Source organism: Lissotriton vulgaris, unplaced genomic scaffold (assembly GCF_964263255.1).
Source record: "Lissotriton vulgaris unplaced genomic scaffold, aLisVul1.2 SCAFFOLD_1416, whole genome shotgun sequence".
Classification (NCBI taxonomy): Eukaryota; Metazoa; Chordata; class Amphibia; order Caudata; family Salamandridae; genus Lissotriton; species Lissotriton vulgaris.
This window is the reverse complement of record NW_028242969.1, coordinates 222,300-240,675: the sequence shown is the minus strand read 5'-3', so window position 1 is coordinate 240,675 and position 18,376 is coordinate 222,300. Positions and strand designations below refer to the sequence as shown.

At 45.1% G+C, this 18,376-nt stretch overlaps 1 protein-coding gene across 1 annotated transcript in view; it reads right to left on the bottom strand.

Moving 5' to 3' along the window:
• LOC147668762 (E3 ubiquitin-protein ligase TRIM39-like) overlaps nucleotides 1-18,376 on the bottom strand; it is a 139,354-nt gene that overhangs the window by 108,560 nt on the left and 12,418 nt on the right. Inside the window, exon 4 of the mRNA XM_086948448.1 lies at nucleotides 6,208-6,230. Within this exon, the coding sequence (XP_086804574.1) occupies nucleotides 6,208-6,230 (23 nt within the window). The remainder of the gene's footprint in view (nucleotides 1-6,207; nucleotides 6,231-18,376) is intronic.

Below are 18,376 nucleotides of genomic sequence, written 5' to 3'. Positions count from 1 at the left end.
TTTGAAGCACTTCCTCCCACTGGAGTAGGCAACGGCGCCAGAGGAAGCCACTGCTCAAACCTTTCCTCCTCTCGTGGTGGTAGAGGACTGCTGGTGACCTCCTCTACCTCTGTTGGATTTGCCTCGGAACTGGGATTTTCCCTGGTTCTTATTTTGGGACCACTGAGGGGTTTGAACCCTCTGTTGAGCCCCTCTCCCCCTGTTGGTCTTAAAGCGGCGTTTGAATTCTTTTTTCTTCTCCAAACCCACCGCTTTTACCGTATCCAGTTCTGTCTCCATACGGGTCATCTCTTCGTCAGCATGTTCTCCGAAGAGAGAGGAACCCGAAAAGGGAAGATTAAGGATGCGATGCGGAGCATCCGGCTTCAGCCCTGTGAGGCGCAACCAAGCCGACCTCCTGGCACAAACCCCATGTGAGTAGGAATGTGCCGCAAGCACTGCACCGTCCGCTGCTGTGCTTATCAACTGGTTCGCCACCAGACATCCTTCTGTCATAGTTTCTTCGAAGTCCTTCTGGTCTTCCTTTGGCAGTTTGGACTTGAACCTTTCCAGGGAGTCCCATAAGGCTCTGTCGTATCTACCCAGCAGTTCGGCCGCACTGGAGACCTTCAGCGTGGAGGCAGCTGAATTGCAAACTTTGCGACCCCACGAGTCCTGAGATTTGCTGTCCTTATCTGGTGGGACTGAAGAGGAAGCAGCAACTGCATGCGTCTTCCTCGCCGCTGCCACTATCACAGAGTCTGCTGGAGGGTCAGATTTTACAAAAACGGGGTCAGAAGAAGCCGGTTTGTATTTCTTATGTATGCGGGCTGGCACCGCTCTGATGGCTGCTGGAGTCAGGAAAACTTCCTTGACAGGATCCATAATTCCCGGGACTAAAGGCAGCAGCGGACGAGAGATAGATTTTTTGTGCAAAGTTTCAAAAATTACTGTCGTAGTAACCTGGGGTACAGACATTTCAATGCTCAGTTTCTGAGCTCCTCTTTGCAGGACATCCAGATAAGTGCCGATGTCATCCACTGGAGAGGATCTAGAAGGAGGACTATCCTTCAGTGTGGGAGAGTAATTCCTCTTGGAAGACCTGGTAGAAGAGGTAGATGAAGTAGACGGAGTTCTTCGACGTCTACGATGAGCACCGTGCCTCCTCTCACGTGATCTTCTTGGGTGCTCTTCCCTTCTAGGAGAGCGAGATCTGACCGGATCCTGTCTTCTGGGTGAACGAGATCTGGCAGGATCTTCTCTGGGAGATCGGGATCTCACCGGATTTTCCCTTCTGGGAGAGTGAGATCTAGTTGGTCTTCTCACAGGCGATTTGTCTGCTTGGCGCCTGGGAGGACTACGCCTGTCCACTTCATCCACCAGTCTCTGGAGAGGAGATCTGTGTTGCAGACTGACATACTCGTGCATACGTTTGGCAGCCCCTGAATCTCGCCAATGGTCCAATGACTTGTACCATCTGGGTGACAGTCTGACCTCCGCAGCCGAAGGATCTGGCTGACGCACAGGAGATCTGAGGACAGGACTTCTGGACCTTGAGGATGTTGTCGAGGAGCCAGAAGACTGTGAAGTAGAATCACGAGAAGCTGACTCCGTAACCCTGATCACAGAGTTTCTTGACGACGAACGAGCCCTTTCTGAATGTCTCGACGTCGAGCGTTCTGGCGTCGTACGTTTTTCTCTCGACGCCGAACGCCTCTGGGGAGTCCAACAATCTCGACTTCGAATGCCTCGACGGCGATCGATGCGAGGATCTATGGTCTCTCGACGTCGAACGGCAATGACCAGCCGTCGACGGAGCCCTGTCTCTCGACGTCGAACGGCGATGACCAGCCGTCGACGGAGCCCTCTGTCTCGACGTCGAATGTCTGTGCGACCACGGCGGAGGGGTATTGGTCACCCTCGACGACGAGCATCGGCGAAACGCCGACGGAGACTGCGTCCTCGACACCGATCGACGTTTTTCTGACGACGGCGGAGGGGTCTTGGTCCTCGACGCCGAACATCGTTTCTTAGACGCCGGCGGAGGGGTTACGCTTCTCGACGCCGATCGTCGCCTGAATGACGACAGCGGAGGAGTGACCTCCCTCAACGCCGATCGTCGCCTGGTTGACGACGGCGGAGGGGCCTTGGATCTCAACGCCGACCATCGACCCAGTTGACGGCGGCGGTGTCACATTTCTCGACGCCGATCGTCGCCCGGTTGACAACCGCGGAGGGGATTTCGACGACGGAGCTGGATCCTTCGACGTCGTCGACGTACCTGTTCTTCTTTTCGACGGCGAGCCCGCCGACGATGATAGATTTGAAGACAAACAACCCACCGGTGGTTCTTTCTTCAGTGCCAAGCCTGACGCTGAAGCTGAAGGGTGGGAAGACTTCTCTTTTGAAGATGTTCTAGTCTTCTTCGAACCCTTCTTCACCGGAGACCTTCCTCTGGATGACCTGTGAGCCAGGCCATAGATGCGAATTCTCTCCCTGTCTTTGAGAGTTCTTCCTGACAGGTGCTCGCAGTGAGGACAGGTGCCAGGATCATGTTCTTCAGGCAGACACAGGATACAAACGTCGTGGTTGTCTGATTTTGCTTTCTTGTTGCCACAAGAAGGACATTTGTCAAAAAGTAAAGGCATTCTCAGATGAAAATGCTCACTAAACTGACTTAAACAGACAGTTTCTTACTTGACTAGATGTAAAATGTCAAAGTAAGCAGAAAAAGTTGTTCAAAATGAAGTAATTTTCTGTCAGAAAACAGAAATTAGTGGAGCTGTGTTACCAGGATCCTTCCTGAAGGAGCCGGAAAGAACAACTGACCTAACTGTCACCCCTGAGGCATGATGGGATACCGGGGGTCATGGGTGCCTTAAAGGCACGGTGTCAGTTTTTTGTATACAGCTACAGGTTAGCTTTTCAGTCTTTTTAGACTGTGTGTTTGCAATGCAGCCTGGGAGCTTTCTATGCTTTCAGTGAGTTATGGGAATTTCTACTGCTGCCTAAGCATTACAACAGTTTCTAAACAATCTTTGGCGTTGTTTCTCATGTTTCTAATGCATATTATTCATGTATGATGGAAATTCTTCACAGCATATTTCAGCTCTGATGTGATTTGGCTGCTATTGCAGGTTTATTTATATATATATATATATATATATATATATATATATATATAGTATATATATGTGGGGCACATATAATATAGCGTTTCCGGGGTCCCGCGCATGGGCGGGAATATTCTAATGCTTATGACTATTGATGAGGATCCCCTGGAAGAGAAAGACATATTAACAATCAGTTTACTCATTATGTGGAGAGTCTGGGCTTCTTACATCCATCCCTATCAGGCTTCAGGGCCAACTACTCCACTGAAACAACTCTTCTTGGAGTCACTGAGAGACTGTGTCGCTGCTTTGACTGCAGAGAGACATCTGCACTCATATTACTTGATCTGAGTGCGGCTTTTGATACTGTGTCGCATTCCATTGTCCTTGCATCTCTCCGGTCTTTGGGAGTTGAGGGTCCTGCTTTGGCCTGGCTTGCCTCTTTCCTTAATGGTCGTACTTTTCAGTTTTTTTCCGCGAAAGCCTCTTCCAAAATTTGTTCCTCAGCGTACGGAGTGCCTCAGGGGTCTTTCCTGAGTCCTTTACTTTTTAATACCTACGTTAGACCCCTGGTCACTATTGTGTAGAAAGCTGGTCTTTCTCTATTTTCGTACGCTGATGACACTCAAATCATCTTTTCTCTCTCTATTGTGGAAGATGGCAGTATTTCAGCTCTTAAACAGGGCTTGAATAAAGTCTCAGAATGGATGCGCAATAACTTTTTGAAATTGAATGGGGACAAGACAGAGGTTGCAAAAACAACAATTGATGGACAGAAGGTTGTCATCTTGGGCAAAGGTAAGAATTTATGGGGCCCCCAACAGTGGCCTCAAGAAATGGGTCCTCTTCCCAAACCTGTTGCCCAGGTTCACAACCTTGGCTTTCTCATGCGGCAGCAAGTAGTAAAAGTGGCCTCCATCCAATGTACTTTTCCAGCGGAACCTGTGTGAATCTTGTAGACAGACTGCGCTCCATCACGGTCAGCCTGAGCTTTGGATTTACCCCGGTCCAGAGCAACCAGATGTCCCGGGTTGGAACTTTATGATTAAGCACTATAATTTCATTTTATCTTTAAAAATTCCTAATTTGGGTTCTACTAATTTCATTTTTGTCGTTTTGGTCTGGTCTTACTCATAAAAATATTATCAATTGTTCTAACCCTGTGAGGAGTATTTTTGTGGTGTTTTCATTGTAATTCATTCATTAAAATAGGTCCAAAAGCTGATAAAACATTAATAACGTATTCATAACATAGAATGGCAGAATGATTCAACAATTACAGAAAAAAGATTTTAAAAAAATTAAAAGATACCAATAATAATTTAAATTGTTTGGGAATAGCTTGCAAAATGTTTGCTCAGTGACAAATCTCAGCTATGCCTTTAGTGGTCAGGCAGTGTCCCAATGGCTCACTACAACGTTCAATTTATTTGTAAGCACAATCTGCATCGCTTGTACTGTACTATCAAGCCGCAGCATAAAAGGTGGACTAGGGGCTCCTATTTATAGTCAAAGCCTGCATTGAGAGTGTATAAAATATTCCAAGCACCCAGTTTATCAGAATTTCTTTATTTGAAAAAGCATGAATCTCATTATGATTATTTTGTTGATTTAAGTACCTGCGCAAATAAGTAATGGTGAGCATCCAGCAAGTTGTAGGAGTTAATGATTAGAATTTTCTTTTGGAAACTCCAAAGTGTCTCCAACTTGACTAACCAAGTTTTTGAGATTTTATTGCAGTTTCTAGAGCGAGTTAATGTAGGCAGCTTGCTTTCCCTTGTACGATCTACTCCTCTGACACTGTGCATTGGTGTTGATAACTATAGTTCTGGTACTCTGAGACAAGCTGTCTTCAACAATACTGACGCACTCAGAGAAGTCCACAGTAATATACATCTGTCCAATGAAGTGGTGAGACGAAGTTGTAAATGACTTACGTGATTTCATAGAACTAAGTATGGAGCATGCTGTACACAGGCCTTGATAAGCCTGTGTGCGAGCAGTAAAATGCCTGTTTGCAAGTAGCATAAAAAGTCAGAAGAATATGGGCTCCATACCTAGATCCGTGAAATCATGTAACAAGAGTGAGGCACTATATTGTGGAGCACTCCATCATCATTCTCTTCATTGTACTTCCAATTCCAGACTTGAGAAAGTTTCTTTGACAAAACACGTGTCAGCTGCCTTTCTGTGTTTGGGTATCAAGAGTGGACATAAATAATGCACAACATTGTGAAAGAAACAGACCACACGTAAGTCAAGCACAACTTCGTCTCACCACTTCATTGAACAGACATATATTAATGTGGACTCCGGTATTGTTTTTGAACAATTATACACCGAACTGGACTTTTCCTGGGCTGGTTTTGAACCCCAGGTTGCAGGGTGCACATACCATGGTAGCACCAAATCTTACCGCATTGCTTGAAGTTTACATTTGAATTCCCGGAGACGTGTGTACAAGCTCTGAATGTGCGGGCATTCTTTGCACAGCCACTGATCATGAGTGTACTATATAATGGAATTGTTATTTGGTGGACGGGATATCCGTCACGTTTGTGACAGAGTAACCCTGCCGCCAATATCGAAATCAGGCCCTTAGTTGTAATTAAATTTGTCTATTGATATTTCGCTTTGTTCCCTGCTATGTTGCACTAAATCCTGTTTTGGACTTGGGCTTCCCAAGCTCCTATGTTTTATTTTTAACAAATACTCCTGCAAAGACAAATTTCTCCAGCACCTTGACAATTGTGCTCGATGCTTGAGGAAAAGTATATCATGATTAACACAGTTAAGGGTCTATCCATGATTCGCCCACATTTTCCTTTGATAATGGGCTAGGCACATCCATATGAAGTTACCATACCTGCTTTTATTTGGAGCAGCAATTGCTCTGGTTTGCTCAGACCATATTCCACTCTGTGAACCTCTTAAAGATATAGAAATCTAAAGCAGAATCAGGTGCAACTTCATACTATGCACCAAAAGTGACCAGAAACCACGTTTTGGTAAAAGGGGACTTTTTCAAAAACGTATACCATAATGAAAGGGAATTTGAAAATCAAGCAGGGGACAAAGGCAAGTCTCAAATGTACATAAGAGGAAGAGAACGTACCTGCTCAAGATGATCTGCACATCCTAGGGAGGAAAAGAGAAAAAAGAAGATAAATATTCACCCCCACAATGCTGAGCATCGATTTCCTTTCGAAGAGACATTGAGCCGCTACTGAGGGACAAGAGGTTTTTCAGACAGATAGGAAAAACACTTTTACCGTATCTAGCCAACAGCCAAGGATGTGGATCTTGACTGAATCAACAATTACACTATATAACACATATTGAACTGTTATGCTGTGTTATTAAACACTTACACAGGATCATCTTGGCACAATATTCACAACAGAGAATGTATAATGATGCAAAAAGCAAGGTCTTAATCTACTTCCTGGAGCCTTCCTGGAGCCTTAATGAAGGCAGATGCTTTTATTGGTTACAGCAAAACCTTTTAGAGACAGAGCCAATAAATTCATAGGACCTTTTATAATAACTTCATTATTAGCCAATGTGAAAGGGTAGAAAAATACTTAAAATACTTACTACAGCCACTAAACAACTCAAAGGGGCAGATTTGGAAGAACAGCCACCCCGCACACCTCCAAAGCAACCCCCTCTCACTCAATAGGCGGTACACCAAATTATGGAAAATATAATGTATGACATTGCAGATCTGCACGAAATATTAAGTAAGATCTGAAAACCCGTGGTGTAGCATCTTCTGGGGATTGAGTCAGGCCTGACAAGACCCCACATTAGCACAACCAAAACCTGTCAAAAATGATCAGACTGCCCTTCACGAGGAGGGGGAGGGGGGGAATAAAAAAAGCACCAGAAAATAAAAAAACATGTCCTTGTGTGTGCGCAAGGGAGGGTGACAAGGATAACATGAATAGTTTGTTATTTGCAAGTTAAAAAGTAAAATGGAGACGTTTTGATATAATATTTTGGAAAGCTTTTTATGAAAGTTTCTCAATAAAATAGTTTGAAACTAAAAAAAGAATCAGATACAATTTTTAAGAAATAATGCTGTAATCACGAACATCGATTACACTCGAGAAGAACACAATTGTTGTGATCATTATTTCATAAAAGAGGTGGAGGACAACGTTTTCAAAATGTCTGCAAACTCAAGATTCAAATAAAGTATCCTCCTGATCAAAAGGCCTTTACTGGGCCACCGAGAATATACCCACAATGTCCATCTCCACTGCCCCAAGATTAACAAGCAATGGCATAGCCAATAGGCCTCGCCTTTAGGTCTATATAAGTGTTTAGCCATACAGCAGATTAACCTGGGTGCTACAACATCTATTGTTTCTTAATGAGCAGCACATTATCCAGTGTATGTGTGTGTTCAATCAATCAATCAAGAATTTGTAGAGCGCACTACTTACCCGTGAGGGTCTCAAGGCGCTGGGAGAAAAAAGTGGGGGCGCTACTGGTCGAACAGCCAGGTCTTGAGTAGCCTCCTGAAGGTCAGCAGGTCTTGGGTCTGTCGTAGGCTCAGTGGGAGGGTGTTCCAGGTCTTGGCGACGAGGATCTGCCGCCAGTGGTTGTTCTTCGGATGTGAGAGACGGTGGCGAGGGCGAGGTCGGTGGAACGGAGCTGGCGGTTGGAGATGTAGAAGAAGAGTCGTCTGTTGAGGTAGGGTGGGCCGGTCTTGTGGAGTGCCTCGTGTGCATGGATGAGGAGCTTGAAGGAAATCCTCTTGTTGACGGGGAGCCAGTGCAGGGTTCTCAGGGGGGGGTTAATGTGGCTGTGGCGTGGTACGTCGAGGATCAGGCGTGCAGAGGCGTTTTGAATGCGTTGCAGTCGTTTGATGAGCTTGGCCGGGGCTCCCGCGTAGAGGGCGTTTCCATAATCGAGTCTGCTACTGACCAGGGCCTGGGTGACTGTTCTTCTTGCATCTGTCGGGATCCACCTGTAGATCTTGCGGAGCATGCGGAGGGTGTTGAAGCAGGAGGAGGAGACTGCGTTGACTTGCTTGGTCATGGAAAGTGTTGAGTTGAGGATGACTCCCAGGTTGTGTGCGTGATCGGTGGGTGTCGGGCTGCTCCTAGTGCCGTAGGCCACCAGGAGTCGTCCCAGGCTGAAGGATTAGAGCGGAGGAGGAGGACCTCCATCTTGTCCGCGTTCAGCTTTAGTCGGCTGATCTTCATCCAGTCTGCGACGGCCTTCATTCCTTCGTGGAGGTTGGATTTGGCAGTGAGGGGGTCCTTAGTGAGGGAGAGGATCAGTTGAGTGTCGTCTGCGTAGGAGATTATGTTGAGGTTGTGCTGTCGGGCGACTTGTGCGAGCGGGGCCATGTAGATGTTGAACAGTGTCGGGCTGAGGGATGATCCCTGGGGTACGCCGTGGATGATCTTGGAGGCTTCGGATCGGAATGGGGGAGGCGGACGCTCTGGGTTCTGCCGGAGAGGAAGGAGGTGGTCCATTCCAGGGTTAGGGTACACTATTCCATCCAGGCGGCTGGGGAAGTGGATCATAACTTTTAAAGCTGGTTTAAATCAAACATGCCCCCCACACACACACACTCACTCAAAAAAAGCCAACTTTGGGGGACTCTAGGAAACAGCGCAATCTCTGAGCGAGGTGCGTGGGACGAGGGACACAATTGAGGAAGGGAAGTGAAGTGACAGGCTCTGCCCAGAACACACAGGAGGGATAGAGGCCCTTGGCACAGAGTGGGCACAAATAAGCTTTGTGTTAGTGAGGAGATGTGAGGAGAGCCGCGTTCATCAAAGACATCCCGCCTCGTCAGCCTCAAGAACCGCGCAGAAAATGGTATCAGATCGTGGAATCGATTCAGAAAGGAAATTATAGAGTTTGCATTTTACAATTCAACTTAAAAGACCAGGTTAAACCTGATCCGGTCAGGACAAGCGTCACTTTGTGAATGCTGACAGATAGTGTGCATAACTGGTGGCACAGAGCCCATCACAACAATAAATATTGCACACTAAGCATAGCTTAAAGAAAAGTCAGATAAATCATTCAAGGGGGTCAGAATAAAAAAATAAAAAAACACCGACATCCGCAGTGGCCACACACATTCGGAGCTCATTAACGCATTCATAAAACGCCCAGTGGGTAGAAGCATTTCTTTTTTACATTACACTGGGGGCGTACTACCTTTTATTAAAGGGTTAAAACATTACAAACGTGCTAATGTTAAGGAGAGTATGGTTTATTACATCAGTGAGGCGCACATTACAAAGTTACAATTTATAAAGTCACAGCAAAGCTTTCAATGGAAAATCATCGTTAGGAGGCACTGCAGCACCTAGTGCTGTTTGGACACGAGTAGCGCCTAGTGCTGTTTAGACAACGTGCAAAGTGGTCAATGTTTTTTCTGAGAGTAATTTTTGCTCCGCAGTTTCTCCAAGTCTCAGTTACTCCAGGAAAAGGAAACTGATAATTGTGATTCTGACCTGTGGTCTCTTCCCGTCCGGTCACTGCATAATCTCAGCTGCCAGCGAAACCGAGAGTCCAAAGAGAATCTAGCACTATAATACGGGCCTGATGCTTCTTTGTGCTGTTGAATACAGGAGGACCGTCTGCCCCAAGTGTGCTGCACTGAAAGTGCACGTGCTCCTGTGAAGGTACAGGGGGAGGGAGCAGATAAAAACATTATAGGAGAGGCTGTTACTGCAGCTTTGAATAGCTTGACTGTAGTTTTGCAGGTGCTCTGCATGCAGGGGATTGCTTTCTTCCGGGCGTGAAACACACTGGTGCATTCCTACTTTGATTATAGTTACACCAATATCCTGGTATCTAATGTGTTTTTTTTCCATCAGTTTCTACAGCTTTCACTTGGGTGTTTACCTGGTGAGTTCCTGTTCGCTGCTAGATGTCGACAAGCCCATCACTCTTTGATGCCACCGGAAGCGAGTTTTGCGCTGGAATATTCATCAAAGTATTTTCCCCGTATGGTGCCCGTAATACAGTTGCCAAAAACATCAATCCAGAGGTGCCTTTCTGTTTTGTCAGAAACTGTTTAGCCACGAATATTCGTTACTGCGAGGAAACGTGGTCTCGTTTTTGGGATGAGGAACCCCTGCTAATCAAAACTTCATATAGTCACAGTGTTTAAAAAAAATGTGAAAGTTCCCTAGAGGGCAAGGAAAATATATTGGATATTTTGTGGTGAACCCATGTACATTTAACATTTAAGCCTTGGTGCATTTGCCTACTTGAGCAGTATACAACAAATAACTTAACTGGAAATGGGTCACTGAATGAGTCATGTAGAAACTAGTGCCACAAACATGAAAATGATAAGTATTTACTAAATTTGTTAATGTTTTCACGCTGGCTTGCTTTGCTTTCAAGGGGAAATCATTATTATTCATGTATTCTATTAACGTGTATTAAAATGTTACGATTCGATTGGGCGCCGCAAACCAAAATAGAAAGCCCACGCTGATGACTGGTTTGAAAAGGGCAGCGTGGGTGCCCACCGGTGTTGGCACCAATTGCTGTGTGGGATTAAACTGCTTTGACTGCTCCTGCTTCTGCCCACAGCTTTAGCCGCGCCACATCCAGAAGTGGTGTGCAGCCCTGGGGTTCGGTGCTGACAGAGGGTCTCAGGGAGAGTGAGGGGGGCTGCGTCGAGAGATGCTTCTGGACCAGCAGCAGCACACCTCTGGGTAAGGTGCGGCAGATTTAACCAACTGCTACGAAGCCACGCCAAGCTCTACCTCACCGCTCTTGTGCGCACTTAGCTCTGCACCAAGCTACTCGTCCAACTGAAGATAAAGTCTTTGAGCGTACAGAACTGTTCTGTCACTTTATGAGGGACATCGGGTCATAGAAAGGGGAGTCACTGTGTTAGCCCACTAAAAACAAGTGCAGATTGCCGCCACATCAAAGCGCGACAGTGTGTTCATAATTGGAAACAGATGGCGCCAGGAATGCAGCAGGCACAGTGCAGGGCCGCTGCTCGCTCCCGAGCTCCCTAGACCGGGGAGAGAGAAGGCGGGACATGCACCCGCCTTTGGCCAATTGTGTGCTGTCTTTCTTAGAAAGACGCGCGCAGAGGCCAATAGCGTGGGAACCAAACAAATAAAACACACGCACAAGCGTGTGGTCCCAGTTGGAAGGCCTTACACAATGCCTCGCAGAGCAGCGCATGCACACTGGCGCAGGCGAGACCTATAAAGCAGGTCCAATCTCTTCAACCTTTTTAAGGCAGTCACATAGGAAAGAGACCATCCTTTCATAAAATGTGAGATGGGTATCACAGTGCGCATGCAATATATAGATCTATAAAACATTTAAATTCCAATTGAAGGTCCCACTTTATGTCCCTGGCTATATTTCACATCTGTATGTGTCATCCAGCAGTCTTATAAAGTCTCTCTTATCTATTTTAATATTTTACAAATTTGTGTAAAAGATGATTCACTGTACAACTGAGGAAGTATAGGATTAAGAGGACGGGCAGCAGTATCCAGGGGAAACATTTGCCATTACTCTTTACAGAACACAAAAAACATAACACAAGTCTACTTTTGAAGCGCATACTCGCAGCTAGAGTTGTATCTTTATATGGAAAACAGATGGTTTTTGTTTCCAGTTTAATGGTGCTAATTGAACCAGCCTCAGAATGAGGAAAGGCTGAGCGGAGCGAGTACTTTACACAGGCCACTTAGTACATTATGTCACTAATTTATTCACTCATACATAGTCACCTCCACCTGTAAATGGTGAGGTGAAGACACAATAGGATGGTGGAGACAAAATGTGTTTTGCTGAGATTACCTATAGAAAATTCTCTTACTGGGAGGAATTGCAAACATAACTTTCTTTCCTTTTTTTAAGCTGCAACAGGGCCTGTTTCTGGGTTGAAGGTGCAAGAGAGATATTGAGCATCCACTCAACTTGTTCATTCTCGGATTTGGAAGATGAATCCTCTGTACTTCAGTCCAGCCCCCAAGTGGAGCCATCATCCTTGGAGCTGTAACAATGAAGTAGGACTGGATTTTGCTACCATGGTGTGATTAGTAAAATGTTTCTGAGAAATTCTTTGCTCAAATAATTTCACACAGTCAGCTTATTTACCAACAGGCGTGGGTGATAACACAAAGGGCAGAATTAAAAGGATTTCTGTGCAAAACAAAAAGGTGTGGAAAAAACCCGAAGACAGAAAAAAACAGTTATTCCATAAAATCTGTCCCATGGTCACAATCCTCTCTAGGACTTTGGTAAATAAAATTCTTCTGATTTTGAAGTGCTTTTGATGTCAAGTGTTAATTAATAAAGCGTTGAAGCTGCTTTTCAGTTCCCTTCATGCCGGCTTCTGAACTCGATGGTGGAAAAAAGAATCTGAAGATGGTGGGTATGTATCGTGTGGACGTCATCGTGACAAATTACTTCTAGGGTCTACGCTCAAAATAAAACACTTCGATTTCTCAACGTGTTTTTCCCGACACAAGAAATATATGATGGGGAAATTTGGAGTATGTGCCCCTAGAATAACCCCACACTGCAACATGATGGCAGTTCACCAAGAAACCTAGAATCTGTAGCATATCCAAGTTTGTCAACAAGTTCATCAGGGTCTGTGTGTAGAGAAGACCATGTTTTATTGGTTGATTGTGGAGATATAGATGCTAGTTTCTTATTGAAACCTAGGTGCTCACCACTACTCTCCAATACGTACATGTTCCTGAACTGATCCCGGTCTGTATTAAAAATCATGACATTTCAAGAAAGTCTCCTCATCAAGAAGGTATCCTGATCAGTTTGAAAGTCCAAAAGAAACAAACGGTTCAGTGTCCAGACACCCTTGTGCCATCAGCCTTAACTGACCAGTACTGGTCCAACTCAAAAAAGAGTTAAATCCAGCCTCCACTTCTATTCAACTGTGCTCGAGGATGGATTGGATGTAACACTCAATCTTCCCCTTCCTACCAGGACTTTGAATATCCATCAGTTGCTATTGGATGTTACCAACTCTCCCTCTGCCGCCTTCTGGGGCTTGTTTGGCAATTGCTATGGCAGAGGGGAGCTTGTCCTGCGGTGGCAGCTCTCCATTTCTTCTCTGTTCTTTTGTGCCAGATCTCGTGAGAGCTGCGGCTGCAGCACCCAGAACAATGAGTGCTCTTTATGGCTCAGCTTTCTGGTTGCTCCATGCAACTGCTCAGACTTGCCGAGTATCTCTGATGCTGTGAGCTGGTTGCCTGTTGGGTCCACGGCACCTTAGGGGATGGAGTCTAGTGGTCATTTCCTTCTGATCTGTGAAAATCTTCTACCAATTTTCCCATTTCCCCATGCATTGTCACCGGCACTTGTTCTGGGTGGCTCCGATCCAGAATGATACCCAAAATCCACTGTTCCCTCAAACCCAGCAAGGTTTAACCTATCTCTACTACAAACAGTTTTGCTTTGGCCCATTTGTTTAAATTGACTAATGCTGTATGGAAGTACCCAAACATGGCCAGTTTCTACCCACAATATCCTTCGGGTTCAACATCTTTTTTCCATAAGTTCACTCTACCCTGTCCCTGGCATTTCTATTTATCAGTGTGTAGAGCAAAACAAGTACACCAACGACATGGTTTATCACAATATGTCTATGGCAGCAGGACATAATATCTTCCACATATCAAAGCTATGATGGAGGTAAACGACTCGAGCTAGGAAGACTGCCTATAACTTTACAAGAGGGATGTCAGAAGGTAGTTCTCAGAGAGTAGCACAGATAGAAAGGCCTTTCTTCTCACTATGATTACACGACCAACTCTTCCCCAGAGCTGTGTAAATGAATTAGATAACTCAGTAATACTGCATGAACCACTGAACTCAATGGGACTTCTGTGTAGGGCAATTCAGAAAAACATTTAGGGCAAGGCAGTGCTGCTTTCCAGTGCCAGGCAGACAACTTCCATCCCAACAAATTATTTGATGAAACAGACTTGTTGAAGAAGGGCGGATGGTATTGTAGATAACAAAATATTAAAGCAGAGCACGTACTTTTTAAAAATAATGCACATTGCTGATAAGGTTTGCTGAGAAGAAACAGGCTGACGAATGCAAGCTGTCTCAGAGTGATGGCGCATGGGAACAGTATTTAATGTGAGTCTCTTTGCCAGTGTCAATATGCAAAACAATGGGGTAACCCAGTATCCCTTAGAACCTGGCCCTATGCACTATGAACAACTATTGGTTCTGTCGGGTCAAACAATTTCTTTGTGGTATTAAATATTTGAGTAAACATAACAAAGGAACACACACAGAAAGAAATCAACGTATGTTTTCAAAAAGATGATATTTTACTTAATATTATAAAATTATTCAGAAAAGGTCAAAAATTACCACAACAAACAAGGGAAGGCTGTCTGATAATTAGATTGATGAAGCGTCACATGTGAGCGTGATTAAAGTGACATAGTGAGTGTGGGGACAAAGTGACGAAATGTGTGTATTAAACACAAGAGTGAAATAATACGGTACATCTATTTACAATAAAAACCCGTTTGAAGACAAGCTCCAATTTAAAATTCAAACAAACAATAGCACCAGCTAGAAAATTGAATTATGTGAATGTATGCGCTAGCAGGCCTGATGAAGCATGAATGGAAAAACAATTGTCGACGTTTCGACCCTGACAAAAAGCATGAATTAAGGAAGTCAAAGACAGGTCTTATTCAGGACAAGGTGGTACGTTGGACAGCTTGCAGGAAAAATTCTAAAGTAAGTGTGTGTTCATATCGTAAGGGGGAACATACCATTGTATGGATTTTGTACAATCCACTCACCAAATCTTCGACAATTGAAGGAAGCAAACGGGGCAAGCCCATGGGGTCTTAAGGTAAACGTCAGGGGTGTAATCCAACTGTATGTCAATAGAGGATTGTATCAGGTATCTAGGAATAATTGTGGGGGAATGATGTTAATGATGGTAATAGTGTCAACCCCTCCCTTGATTCAAATGGACAGAGAAGGATAGGCGGATCAAACATACCTGAATAGGAATTTAACCCAAACATTCAGAAGGTATGTAGCAAATTCAATTAGTTGTATAGCAATCAGGACAACTCCTTAATTCATGCTGTTTGTCAGGGTCGAAACGTCGAAGGTTGTTTTTCCATTCATGCTCCAACAGGCCAGCTAGCGCATAAATTCACATAATTCAATTCAGCGCTATGGTTTGTTTGAATTTGAAATTGGAGCTTGTCTTCAAAAGAGTTTTTATTGTAAATAGATGTACAGTATTATGTCACTCGTATTTAATACACAAATTTCGTCACTTTGTCACCACACTCACTATGTCACTTTAATCATGCTCACATTAGCCGCTTCACCAATTTAATTATCAGACAGTCTTCCCTTGTCTGTTGTGGTAATTTTTTACCTTTTCTGAATAAATTTGATAATATAAAGTAAAATATCACCTTGTTGAATAATATACATTGTTTCTCTTTCTGTGTGTGTCCATTAGTTATCTTTACTCAAATGTTTAATACCACAAAGAAATTGTTTGACCCGACAGAGTCTTTGCCAGTGTCAGCAGCATGACACGTGCACCCTATGCAATGCAGCCACACTGAAGACAGCCATAGAGACAGCAGCTTACAGCAAGCTCGCGACTGACACTGGTTGCATAGTAAGGGCCAGCTCACAGACATCAGCTCAAAGCGACCTTCCGGCTAGCTCTGGTTGCTAGTAAGTGTTTCTAGCATGAACATGTAGGTTTCTTTAAAGGAGGGAAACAACAGCAACTTCCCTTTTTAAAAAGTGAAACAAAACCATAGATCAGCTTATATAGATGATGGTTCTCTTTTAGCTGAAACAGATAATCTATGCGCTCTCCCGGTGACATGTTTATTACTCCAGTAAAATTAAGTCATGATGTATAAAAACAGTAAACGTTTCAGGATGGTGCAGGTGAACTCAAGTTTAAAAAAGTAATAAAATGATAGCTATTTAATAAATGCATTGATTAGTTGATGAAATAAGGAAAAAGGAAACGGATGAAGTAAGTTATGTTATTTAGTGCGATGCACAGCAGACAAACTCAAATGAGCTTCAGGCGACTTCTCACTTCTTCTCTATGGAACGCTCCTACCTCTTCACCCAAAAGAGGATTTTAGGCATTGGTTTTCATCCCTGTGGTTGAATAACTTCACTCTACTCGTCCACTACTGCTAGAAACAGGCTCCTGGGTAGTGAATGTGTTAGATTTGGGGGTCTCTGGTTGGCACAGGTAGGTACTTGTGACAAGCAGGGACCCTCTCCTCTAGTCAGGACAAGGGGGATTACACTCCTAAAATAACCCCTGCTCTCCCTCTAGGTAGCGTGGCGAGAGCAGTCAAGGCTTTACTTCAGAGGCGTTGTAAGTTAAGCAGTTGTGACCACATACAGTAACCCAGTGACAACACTAGAAATGGACACCACCCAGGTTTTATATAAATAATAAGTAGACTTTATATAGAGTTACCACAAGACCATAAACGACAAAAATACACACTATGATTACTTTAAGATGGTAGATTAAACTTAGTTCCGTTCAGTTCTTAGATGCGACACTCTGCGTCAATGTACCTTAGGTTGCGTTGCGCTTCCACGACAAGCAGTGTCGCAGCGATGGGAAATGCGGCAAAGTTCAGATACAAAGAAGTAATGGCGTGAAGATCTTCCAGATGCGGTGCGCTTCTCGGGGATGCGAGAAGTTCTTGGTTCCATGCGTGGACGACAGCGGCGACATCCAAGATGCGACTCAGCAGCTCCAGTGGCGACGCTCTTCTCCCTCAATGTGTGAAGCTTCCGCACGATGTGACAACTACAGCGGCGACATCCAAGATGCAATGGCAGCAGCTCCGACGGCGGCGGGCTTCTCGGGGATGCCAAGTGCTCTTGATCGATGCGGTGCAGTGCGACAGTTCCAGCGGCGACACCCTCCTTCGGAGTTGCGACAGCAGACACAGCGACGGCGAGATGCTCCGACCTCGTTGCGAGATTCTTCTCCTTATGCGGTGCAGTGCGACAACTACAGCGGTGACACCCTCCTTCGGAGTTGCGACGGCAGCAGCAGCGACGGCGACATGCTCCCTCTTCGTTGCGGCACGCTTCTCTCCGATGCGGTGCAGTGCAACAGTTCCAGCGGCGACACCATACTTCTTCGGAGTTGCGACAGCAGGCACATCGACGGCGACATGCTTCTCGTTGAGTAGCGCTTCCAGCTCCGTGCGACACGCAGTTCCTCAGAAGGCCCAAAACAGCAGCAGGCACTTCCACAAGAACTCTGGGGAGCTGGGGGATGAGGTCTGTTGTCCCTGAGACTTCTCTTCTTTCAGTGTGCAGGGCAGAGACATCAGCCGGTACCCAGGGGGTGGAGCCAGCCTTGTGGAAGGCAGGCACAGCCCTATTCAGAGTTCAGGTGCACTCCTCCCTCCCATCTAGATGCAGATCTCTCTATTCACCACTGGGTGACTCAGCCTGTCTCCCGGAATTCCCCAGCCCTGTCACTCACAAAACCAGACATAGGAATACACAACCTAGCAGTGGCAGGTTTGAATGATTAGACAAGCAAATACCTACTGTCTAAAAGTGGTATTTGCAAACTCAGAATATTAAAATACACGTTACTAAAAGATGTATTTTATTATTCTGAGTTCAGGCATACTAAACTCAAATTTCTACCATATTCTCTGAGCCTGTTAGGATTATAAAATGTAACAATTCTAACAGCCATTCTGGCCTATGGAGAACAGGTAGCCTTGCAATAGTGAAAAACGAAAATGGTTGTAATTCACTATTAGGACATGCCACACACATCAGGGCTTGTCCTGCCTTATACTTACAATGCACCCTGCCCTTGGTCCTACCATAGGGGTGACTGATATGAAGAAAAGGGAAGGTTTAGGGACTGGCAAGTGGGTGCACTTGCCCAGTCAGCATGACAGTACCAGACTGCACGCAGGCTCTGCAATGGCAAACCTTAGACACATTTTACAAGGCTGCTTCTGTGGGTGGCACAACCAGTGCTGCAGGCCCACCAGCAGCATTTGAATTACATGCCCTGGCTCACTCAGTGCACTAGACTAGGGTCTGACAAGTAAACCAAAATAGTAAAACATGGAATCACTAATCCATACATCAATTTACAATAGGGAGCACTTGCACTGTGGCACTGGACAGCAGTGGCACAGTGCCCAAAGCATCTAACACCAGCAAAAATACATGAGGCAACAGCAAAAAATGGAAAGGAGACCCACGCCAAT